This window comes from Eurosta solidaginis, chromosome 3 (assembly GCF_040869045.1).
Source record: "Eurosta solidaginis isolate ZX-2024a chromosome 3, ASM4086904v1, whole genome shotgun sequence".
Taxonomy (NCBI): Eukaryota; Metazoa; Arthropoda; class Insecta; order Diptera; family Tephritidae; genus Eurosta; species Eurosta solidaginis.
In genome coordinates, this window is record NC_090321.1 from 216,884,567 (window position 1) to 216,896,311 (window position 11,745).

At 38.3% G+C, this 11,745-nt stretch overlaps 1 protein-coding gene across 1 annotated transcript; it reads right to left on the bottom strand.

Annotated features, from left to right (window-relative positions):
- Nucleotides 1-161: 161 nt before the first annotated feature.
- On the bottom strand, nucleotides 162-7,232 carry LOC137246094 (wnt inhibitory factor 1). The gene is made up of 3 exons (XM_067777188.1): nucleotides 6,763-7,232; nucleotides 6,594-6,701; nucleotides 162-405 (listed from the first exon to the last, which is right to left on the bottom strand). Exons 1-3 carry the CDS (start codon nucleotides 7,230-7,232, stop codon nucleotides 288-290), a joined length of 696 nt encoding a protein of 231 aa, XP_067633289.1. The 3' UTR covers nucleotides 162-287.
- Between the last annotated feature and the right edge of the window lie 4,513 nt (nucleotides 7,233-11,745).

Sequence of the window (11,745 nt, forward strand, 5' to 3'; positions counted from 1 at the left end):
AGTTTTCCATGCTCAAATGAACTTAATGAGGTTTGCATGTGGAAATTGTTCATTTTTAAGGCTGTTGTTATTAACTCAGATGCTACAAATGGACTTAGTGACTTTTGCTTGTACGCCGACGATATCTTTCTTCTGCTTGAGTTTATTTAAGATATATTTACACATAATTGATAAACGATTCTTTGAAAACGAAAGAAATATTTTTACTCTTATTTGTTACTTGTAAAAAATATTTCGTAGTAATAATTTATTAATATCATTCATACAAAAATGTATTTCTAACATTGTTATTGTTCCAAGTGTATATAGTCTGCATGACATTTTCCATCATATTCATAGTGATAATCTTCCTTTCGACAGGTGCACATATTCGGCAAATAACAAAATCCATATTGACCACAATCTCTGGAAATAGCAAGAAAACAATTTTTAAGAAACTTTGCGGAACTCTTAACTCGACACTTTGTTATTACTAACCTCGGATGGGGTGCAATAAGCGATAATCGTTAAGGTACATATTTGTACAAAAATATGTTTTTTTTTTTAATTCCTCCACCAATGGCGGTGGAAAAAGAAATTGATTTAAGTGAATGTAAAATTTAATTCAATAAAAGATAAATCGCGAGTGAAAATTCGTTTACAATCTGCCTTTGATTTTTCTTAAACAGTGCCTTTTATACAAATTTTGCTTAACGTATTTATCTATTCTATTTATATAGCAATAAAAATAGTCCGTTGGTCTTACTTCAATAACCCTGCAGTCAAAAGGCAAAGTAGTCAGCAAACATGCCAGTTCATTGACTAGAATTTTTCGGGGTTATTCATACTACTTAGTTATTATTTGAGTAGTTCATTGACAAGGTGTTTTTAAACGGTTTTATTTAGGTTGACTTGACAGGCTGCACGGCCGGCCGGCCAGCGCAAATTTTGTAATTAAAATTTAAGTAACTTCCCGATATGCTACAAGCTTGAAACTTGGAATATAGTTCAGAACCCGATGACAATGCAATAATAAGAAAAAAATCACCGCTAGGTGGCGCAAGGATCGAGATATTCACAAAAATCGTATTTGTGGTCCGATTTGGCTCATATTTGGAACACGTAATACATGCATGAATAGAAAGCGACCTATGAAAAAAATCGCCGCTAGGTGGCGAATGGATCGAGATATTCACAAAAATCGTATCTGTGGTCCGATTTGGCTCATATTTGACATACAGAAATAGAAACCGCTTTAGTAAAAAATCCACGCTAGGTGTCGCAAAAATTGAGATATTCAAAAAACTCCTACTTGTCTGTCCGATTTGGCTCTTTTAACAAATATTATATACGGTCCGGTTGACGTGACATCAAAATACTTTGGATCACATGAGTTAAAATTTTGCTAGTGAAATTTCAGTATAAAAATTCTAGTCCCGTTAGAAGAGACGTCAAAATACTTTGGAGCACATAAATTCAAATTTTGCTAGTGAAATTTCAGTTTAATAAAATAAATTAAAAAAAAATTTTAAGTCAAACGATTTTATTGAAAGCAATACCTATATTAAGTAGTAATAATACTAAAAGATAGAAAATAATTAGGTAGGTCCTAGGAACTAGTCATCACACTCCTCATCAATCTAGGGCGTTGATCAAACAATTAAATACAAGCGTTGGGCGCGTGAAATTTCTGAAAATGTGAGGCGTAGCATAACCTGATTAAGGTTCAGTTGGTCTCACTTATGACTATCAATAGAAATTTGACGCGTTCAACGCTTTTATTTAATTGTCTGATCAACGCCCTAGATTGATGAGGAGTGTGATGACTAGTACCTAGGACCTATCTAATTATTTTCTCTCTTTTAGTATTATTACTATTTAATGTAAGTATTGTTTTCAATAAAACCGTTTAACTTTTAACGTAACCTTTAACTAACGCTTTCTGTCGGCAATTCCCAATGCATACAAGGCAATGGGCAGATAGCACCCACAAATACGCGCACATAACACCTCCATGTTACTTACCTTAGCGGGTTAGGGGGTCAGAATATACCCACGGTGGTATGCCTGTCGTAAGAGGCGACTAAAATACCAGATTCAAGGGGCTGTGTAGCGCAACCCTTCAGGTTTCCAGCGCAATATATAGCTTCTCCAAACCCAATTGTCAACCTCACCTATCCGCGGCGAATCCTGTTTCACCAGCAGACGAGGCTCTGGCGACCCCAAGTTCCTCATGGAGGGAGGGAAGACTGGAAGCTTATTTTGGCCATATCTGTATCCGGCAAAGGACCATCACATCGATAACACTCCCCAAAGGCTGCGGGGAGTAACCTTATCGTTACAACAACAACAACAACAACCCCAACGTTACTTCTGCAGATTAAAAAAGCCATTAAAAGGGCGAAGCATTTTTAATCCATAGGCCCAGACGGAATAGTTGTGCCAATGATAAAACACCTTGGTCATAAGAGCATTAGCTAACTAACGCATGTTTATACCCAGCTGTACTTGTACACAGGGTATTATAACATTGACTGGATAACGGTTGGTTGTATGTATAAGGAAATGTATAAAGAAATCGAGATGGAAGAGACTTCCATATATCGAAATCAGCAGTATCGAAAAAGAATTTGATTGTCTGTCCGCCCGTCCGAATGTGCGCCCGTTAACACGATAACTTGAGCAAATATTGATATATCTTTACCAAATTTCGTATACGGGCTTATCTAGATACAAAATAGATTGGTATTGAAAAGGAGCGAAGTCGGACAGTAACAACGCCCACTTTTTCGATATCGAAAATTTTGAAAAATGGAAAAAATGAGCTAATCCAAAAACGAATGCCGCTAACATAGCTGGGTAGTAATGATTACTTTAGGTATTCAATTACCGTCAATTCCCCATTACATGTACTTGAGAAAAGTAATACATTCCTTTCCTCCACAGCAAAGAAATTGATAACATTTCAATTCTTCAAAAAAAGATACCAAAAGTAATTTGGTTGTTAAAGCTCGAGTACAAAAAAGTTTTTGTTTGTAATTGAAAACAAATACTTTGCTCAAATGTTACTTCAGCCCCAGTATTTTTGAAAGGAATTGGAAATGTAATTGGGAATTTTCGAATTACATTGCAATGAATGCCAAAATTAATAAAGAATTCACCATTCCTCAAAGGAATTGCAAAAGTAATTGAAAAATTCTTAGTGTAAAAAAAATATTAATGATTTGTTATTCATTGGTGTTTCCAAATGCCTTCAGTTAGCACTCACAAGAAAAATCTGATGAAATAATGAAAAGTCTGACCCGAAGAGTCACCCACATCAACCGGAGTAAGTTCTTTACACAGACTAACTTGTTGTTTTTCAATTACTTTCGCAACTCCTTTGCGGGAAATTCGAAAGTACTTTTTCCATTCCTTGTAATATAATTGAAAGATATTTTGATTACATTTCCCATTCCTTTCGAAACTACTGCGAAATAAATTACAATTGCGCAAAGTAGTTTTTTTTTTTTTTAATTACAAACAAACAATTTTTTGTAATTGAGCCTCAAAAAAAAAACGAAATTAATTTTGATATTTTTTTGGGGCTGTGCAGAACAGATATTGGTTACTTTTTCCAATTTTACTGTAATGGAATTGAATTTATCTAGCTCTGACCGCTAAGCTTATGAAATTCGGTAGGTGAATTGGTTTTATGACGCAAAACATAAATCTCAACAAATTTTGAAAAAGAAAATTTGGAAGTTTAACAAGCCGTAAATCAAAAGCCGTTAAAGAGATTACATTGAAATTTGGCAGAATCGGCTAAAGACCACGTCCAATTTTCCCAAAACCTTAACAAAGTTTGCAATAACTCTATGGTATTTAACAACATTTGACTGATATTTTACCTCAGTAGTGGCATGATTGAGCTAAGAGCAAAACTTAAACAAATTTTGAAAATGGGTGATGCCGATATCATCCCTTAATCCAGTAAAGAACCGTTGAAAACCCTTCTGCTTCCCTCATTTAAGGGCAAATATTCGGTTAACCAGCCATCAGCATAACTGCCGTAAAATGCATATCACTACCACCGCGCTAAACGCCATTAACATCCAGATAAATTGCGGACTAAAACACCCAAAACTCAATTACATGCTCGTGGTACTCGAGCTGTCAAAAGCTCTTGACACAGTCAACCACCGCGCACTATTCCAAGAGAGATAAGGAAACATCTCCGTAAGCGATACGGTGAGATACAGCACCTTCAACTCAGCCGGTTGATCTATTTAAACATAAGGAGGCCCTAAGTCTAATCCGCACTGAGTCGGTAAATACTTTCGCTAGGAGAACTCGCTACTATATCAATTGGTATGATATTGGTGTAAAGAATAACTAGTATGCATCTGGTATAATGTTGGCGCAGAGTCCGACTAGATGCATATACTTACTAGTATGACATCTGGTAAGATTTTGTTGTTTATAATGACTAGTTTGTCAACAGGTATTATGCTGATGCAGAGACGGGTAATTGATAATATGGAAAAAAGACAGAAATCTAACTATTTTTTTGCCAAACTAGTATTCTTCTAGTATACAACTAGTTCGTTTGACTGCAGGGAAGCTATCAATCGATGCTGATACATGTAATCTTATTATTGTTGTTGTTGCATTTCTTATTGCAAATAGCTAAATGGCCTGCCTTTAACATGTGCTGTTTGTACATTTAAGTGTACATGTGTTTTCAAGATGGTTATGGATTAGAGTATGTCTGTAAAGTAAAACTTTTTCGACTACGCTATGAATCGATGTTTTATCAGAAAACGGGATCTGAAACCGAAGTTGATAGAATAATTCTAAAAGAAGTGCCGAAATATAGCAGAAAACAGTTTTCAAATGAGCTCGAAATAGTCCAACTTAATTTTGGAAACACCACCAAAATATTTGGATATTTATAGACATTGAAAGCAGACCCATAACAATGCGTAAATAAAGCCGAAGATAATCCTAAATAAGTCCCTTATAAAGAGCGCGAAAACCCCAAACTGCTCTTGAAAGTCCAATAGATTATGATAGCTTAGAATATTCCCGCGCTAAGTAAGGCTTGCTTATGTGAAAGGCGGCTTAAACCCAAAGTATGTGCGCCAGTGGTACGCTGCGGTTGGTGTCAACATGCAAAAACACCAAAAATTAAATACCAGCTAAGAATCCTCGACTGCTATCCTTTCTTTTTGCTGTAAGTCAGGACTAATGTTTTAAGGACTACATTGTGAGAGAAGGTGACCATCTAGTTGATATCCTCGTGGAGGCATAACTTAGCGCCATTTAGAAAGCATGATGGATGGGGCGGTTAAGGCAGAATGATAACTTAAGCTACAAGGTCCAAACAGCGACTAGTCCCACAACCTTTTGACAACCAACAAGTCTAAGTGCGGTGAAAGGTACGCCGTCGAAAAACTCGCTCTTCTCTCACCTGAACCTTCGACCTGACGATGTAACCGAGCAGTAGAAGTATATTTCCAACTCACTATGTAACACCGGTACGGACAGTATAGCGAATCTGGAGAAACACTTGGTGCTATGTGGAATGCTATGATGCCTTGGAGAAAAAGGACACCACCTACGAGGCCACGCTGCATATAGAGGCAGAAGCATGTGTTGTACCGAGCCGAATGGCGTGAGTGCGAAGAGCTTAGGATGCTGGCTGATAGGAAATATGCTCGAAAATTTTATCGGAGAGCATGGCGGGTGGTGAAAGATTTGAAGCCCGGTGCAGCTTCTTGCTGTTTTGAAAATGGTGACCGACATACAGAGCATGCTTAAATAGGGAAGGTAGTTTTCATTTCTAGATAGCGCCAACCCCTGACGACGGAATATACGTACATCCGCCAGACTACGACGAAGTAGGAGTGACAATATCCCTCGGAAATTTTAACAAGGATTTGGGTAACGACGGAGTAACCGCAGTGCCGTTCAAGTATGGAGGTGAAAAGTTGGTAAAAAGTATGGCAGATACACAAGAAAGGCGATCACTTAAACTTCGGGATCAGCAAGTTTAATATCGCGTTTAAGCTTCAAATCTACCATACATTGCTCAATTCTGGAACCCAGAGTCAACGTACAGATTGGACGTTATAAGTTTGTCTTCAGGCCTGGTAAGCATACTGTCGATCAGATGTTCGCGGTACGCGAGATTGCGGAGAATATTCATGATAAGAGAATCGACCCGCACCATCATTTTCGCGTCTTAAAAGGACACGTATCGTCTGCAGCCCATCGCTGCCTTTTTCTGCGAGGGACAACATTCTTGTAAAGCGCTCTCTCCTCCGGTCAGTTCGGTCGATCACGGCTCCCAAGTGCTGAAAAATTCCCAATGCCAAATGTACTGTTAGAGGGCTCCCATACTATATCTGCTTCGTACCCTTTTCCAGACTCGTATTTCACTCACTCACCGAGCTAATTGACTTTCCTTACCTACGCTCTTTACGTTTGATTTACTATCCTTCCTCTTTTCCCTCTTTGTCTTCCATCTTGCACATTCACCAGAGACCGCACGGAACATCTTGTAGGTTTTTGCCGATTGTGCTAACTCTTCCACCATTTTGTGTAAATTCATGATAATAAATCATACTCACTGTAAGCACACTGGCGCGCATAATTGATCAAATGTTGCATTCTGGACAGCATATCCCTGTGCGCATATGCATTCACCGTTTGCCGTACATGTGCCGTATAAGCAACGTCTGAGAAAAAAAAGTTGCATGCCAAATAACATAAAAAATAGACTAGCACTCACTCACTCACCCAAAACATCGATCACTTAAAATGTGATATTCACGGCAACGACGCGCGACCGCATCAAAATAATAGCCCTTGCGGTTGCATAGACAAAGATCAGGAGCTGCACAGAAACCACCAGCACTTTGGCAACCGGGCAAGCACTCAGCAGCACACACCAATGACTCCTGCACGAATATAGCTTGATAGGAATCGGCGCAGGGACAAACGCCATCTTCAAAGCAGCGTCCATTCACACAGCGAATGGGACAACGCGAAACACAGTACCGAGTATTGACAATCAACATTTCATAATAAGAACAGGGTGGTCGCGGTGGACGCCAATGACGTGATCGTAGCGAACGTAATGGCTGGTGTGTTCCAGCTGCTCGTAGTTGAGTTGGCAGTTTGGCAAGTAGAAGGAAGCACCACAAGACTGCAACGCCTGAAGCTGCAAACGGTATGCTGAAACTGGCTGATCTTGTTATGGATAACATCCTGCCCTCTAACAAACTTGATGTGGTTGGTGGATTAAAAGTAAATTAAAGTTGTCAGAGATACGTGTTAAACAGCGATCAGTGGCAAAATGAGCAGGCGCAACCGCCCAGTGATTAAGCTTTCGTGCACAAAGGTTGTGGGTCGAATGATTGATTGCACTGATAGTGAAAGTGCTGCTGGTGATATGTAATTATCGCATATTTAATTTGTGTATTTAAGTGATTTGCGCGCATGCGCATAAGGAATTGGCTCATATTACACAATTTTCGTACATAAGTAAATACACATTTCTTCAGCTCATTTATTGAGTGGGAGCTGATTTAATTTTTGATGTATAAACATCTTTGCTCATGGCATGAGAGATTCAGAACGAAAGCGTTAGCGGTTTGTTGGCAAAGACGATTATTTATCGATTTATTTCCCAAGTGTTATTAATTTGTGCTTGATAAAAGTTATCGATTTTAAATCGAAAATTTTCGATTATTTATCGAAAAGTTCTCATATTTTATCAAAGATATAGCGATTTAATATCAAAACTCATGGATTTGTTATCAAAATTTTACCGATTTGCTACCAACAAGTTATTGATATGCCAAAAAGTTGTTAGTTATTTATCGAAAAACTATCGATTTTTTAGCGAAAATTTATAGATTGTTTATGAAAAAGTTGTTGTTTATTTCTCAAAATAATTTTGACGTTATTAAAATGTTATCAATTTGTTGTGAAAAGTTATATATAAAAAATTACCGAAAAGATATCGATTTTTTATCGAAAATTTATCGAGTGTCTATTTAAAATCTATCGACTATGTATTTATCGAAATGTTATCGATAATTTATCAAAAAGTCTTGTATTTGTTGAAATTGAAATTTCACCAATTTGTTATGGGCGTATTTAATATAGAAAAGTTAACGATTTTTTTTTCAAAATGTCTTCGATTTGATATCGAAAAAAGGCAGCCGTCGAGTACGGACAAATCGGTACCCGATGCGTTGTCGCCCTCTCTCCAAAAATTAGGACAGAGAAAAATTCATTGCCAGAAATTACAAGCTTTAAGCGCTTAATTGTTTCTATTCTAAGCGAAACCGTTAATTGTAACCAACTACAACTCTGGCACCCTGTGCTCCAATACTACTGGCATACAAACGTACAAGACCAAGAAACACCAGCGGATTATGGGGGTTAGAAAATATCCAAATTGATTCAAGGGGTTGTCAGCGCAATTTATAGCTTTTCCAGACCAATTGCCAACCTCACCCACCCGTGGCAAACCCTGTTCCTTTAATAGCCGAGACTCTGGCGACCCCAAGTTCCTCATGGATCTAGGATGCGTGAGGGCGGTATGGTCTAGAAGATTTCATGTTGTCATACTTAAACCTTCCCAAGATGGTCGGGCTAGTACCTTAACAGTGCTTGTTGCCGGGACGTACCGGATCTGCATCCGGCAAAGGGCCATCAACATCGATAACCCTCCTCAAAGCCAACCAAGAAGCACAAAAGTAATTTTTTTGATACACCAATAAGTAAAACGAAAATACAAATAAAATCACATATGCGTGAAAATAAGTAGGTACATAAATAAACTTTGAAAGAAAATGTAACAGATAACTACAAAATGTAGTAAGAAGTGATGCAATAATCAAATGTGTTAAAGTTTTATAAATACAAAGCGGAAAAATCAAAACAGAAATAAGCTTAAGATCGTACACTAACGCACAGATACATTTGTGCGAGTGATGCACAAAACTGTCAAACCGGTTCCGAGTAACCGGATACTTTAAGGAAAGGGCCGACATGAATTACATCTTGGTTTCATAGGACACCACACGTGAGCTAAGGTTCTAGGGCAATATCTTTTTTATGCCTCCTGGCAAAATGTAAAAAAGTGATCGACCCAGGATTCTGCACACATTGCCGAAGGATATTTAGTGATCAGCATAACGCTTAAAAATTAAATTAAAAAGAAAATAGACAAGCTGTTCCACCAACCATAGAATCGGTACTGAGAAAATATACATAGATATTTATATATTACCAACAAGCCAGAAAAACTAATTTCGGAAATAGTTATTCAATTGAGGAAGCCATTTTATTTAGCTATAACCTATGACGAGTAGATAACTTCATCGCTCACTCTTACTCTCCTCTCCTTTTTCCCACTTACCCTCTCTCCCTTTTGATAACGTTAACCTCGTACTTCCATATCTTCCCTTATTTCTCTATCTTCCTCTGCCACCACCAAAGTTGTTCTCTGTCTATAACATGCTTCTTACTCTTCCTCTCTCTATGAAAATCTTTCTTTCTTTTAAATTCGATAGTTCCTATGCCGGCAACTGCACGATAATAGCAAGAGGTGCTGGCCTCCCAAAAGACGATTTTGGTTCTAGGCAGGAGCCCTATTCGCATTATTCGTGAGTTTTAAGGTGTACACAAGAAATTGTGTAAACTTTGAAATTCTGATTCTGTAAAGAAAAACTGTGAACAAAAAAACTCACTGATAAAAACTTCGTGAGTTTTCTTGGCAGCCAGTGTACACTTTTATGACATTCAAAACTCATATGCATTGTTGCAGAATGACATTTTTGTTTTCATGGCGTTTGATAAATATTTTCTCACTGACATACTACTTTTACATTCAGCGCTCATTCGGCAAAACAATGTGCACAATAATTTACAGAATCGCATGAAAATTTAAAGTGTAAATTGTGTGTGCAAATGAGTTTTAAATGAGTGTACATTTTTCAGTTTTTCACAGTTAGAGAATTGACCCCCAGGTATCTCCCCTAGATTCTTCCACTCGTGCGACCTGGTACTATTACTGTTTATAACTTTGAAGAAATAGATGACGCAAATATTGGACCTTCATTCTGTCAGTCACTCAAAGATCTTAGGGATAACGTTCGATAATACTCTCACCTTCAATGCACATGACACCGAAAATGTATCTAAAGTTCAAAGCCGCAACAAAATATTCAAGTCGCTTACCGGCAGCACCTGGGAAAAAGATAAAGAAACGTTGCTAACTACGTAAACAGCAAGTGGTCGCCTAGTCAAAACTGTATGCCTGCCGAACTTTTCCACTCCGAACTGCTTGATTTAGCCGCACCTCCAAGAGGGGTAAGGGTGCAGTTCCACAAGCAATATGATTAGATCCGGCACCTGCCTTCACAGCCGTTTGAGCCAGACAAGCATAAGGATGACCTTGGCAAAAGCCACACAGAATCTCTGAACGCCTTTGCCAAGACGCGCCCGGTGAACCCCGTTATCAATATACACTATCCTACCCTTGCAGAAGAAGAAACTCCGCGAGTAACCATACTCGCCAGAACCGGTTCTTTAAATACATAGAACTGCACATCCCTTACATTTACATAGCGCGCGCATGGAAACATAAACTAAGTACTTATACAAACAATAAGCTTATCTCTGCGTTTGTGATTTGAATACTTAACCCGAAAGTCTTCGAGCTGCGTAAATAAGTCAGTGAAGATAACAATCGAATTGGGGAAGAGGGAGTATTTCAGAGAATCAATATTGTCAGGCTGCATTCTATACTAGTAAGTAAAATTTCTTGAAAGCCTTGAAGTATGACTAGAATATTCAAAGCAAAACAGAGAATAGACAAAAATAAATAAAATAAATCAGATGTAACCACAGACGCAGCCACAAAGTCGCAACCACAGAATAAATATCAAGTGCGTTTATTATAGAGAAATTATATACATTTAAGTGCGGCATGTAACTGAGGGCTAAGGCTACTAATAACTTTATTTGTATTCGCATCCGTATTAAAAATTAGCTCAAATGTCAAGGGCGCTGTTAGGTCGTACGGCAAAGGGGCTTCATCCCCAAGGAGACTTTTGTGGCTATTAAAATTTTTCACAAATCAGCATCTTTTATTTTTTCTGCAAGTTCGTTAAATTCCCCCGCCCCCTCTCCCCCCGCCCTTTGCGGCCAAGCCCTGTAAAGAATATCTCACTGTGTATTGCTACCAAGTCTTCCCCTGACTACAGCTCATATCGAAGCGATGGCTTCAAGTGGATGTGTAGCGCAATTCCCTTCAAGGGATTGCCAGCGCTATTCATATATATGTGAGGAACCCTACCCACCTGTAGCGAGTCCATTTTAATTATTCAACGGGGTTATCTCGAATCGTTCCCGAGATGGCCAGGCCAGCACCTTAATGGTATTATTTTCCAGAACATATCGGATCAATAACAGGCAAAGGATCATCAAAATCGATAAAACATCGATAAGAAGATAGTGACGCGATGGCTTACTTATAAAGCGCGATCGGCCACTTGACAGAACAAAATACTAATTTTATTAGAAAGTCGGTGCTGGGCCCTTTATATTTCTTCAGGAAATCCTTGTAGACTCTGGACAGTCCTATCAACATCGTCTTCCAGTTATATGGTGTTATGTTACAATCATAAAACTTCTGCTCCAGTACCGCAAGAAGGAGATGGTATTTAGTCACCTCATTGGAAGGTTGGGCGGTTTGGGAGCAAA

Coding starts and splice junctions, on each gene's coding strand:
- LOC137246094 (XM_067777188.1), bottom strand. CDS start 7,232: ATGTTATCCATAACAAGATCAGCCAGTTTCAGCATACCGTTTGCAGCT. Junction 6,702..6,762: donor TTAAGTGATCGATGTTTTGG/GTGAGTGAGTGA, acceptor TTTTTTTCTCAG/ACGTTGCTTATACGGCACAT. Junction 406..6,593: donor TGCGCGCCAGTGTGCTTACA/GTGAGTATGATT, acceptor TGCTATTTCCAG/AGATTGTGGTCAATATGGAT.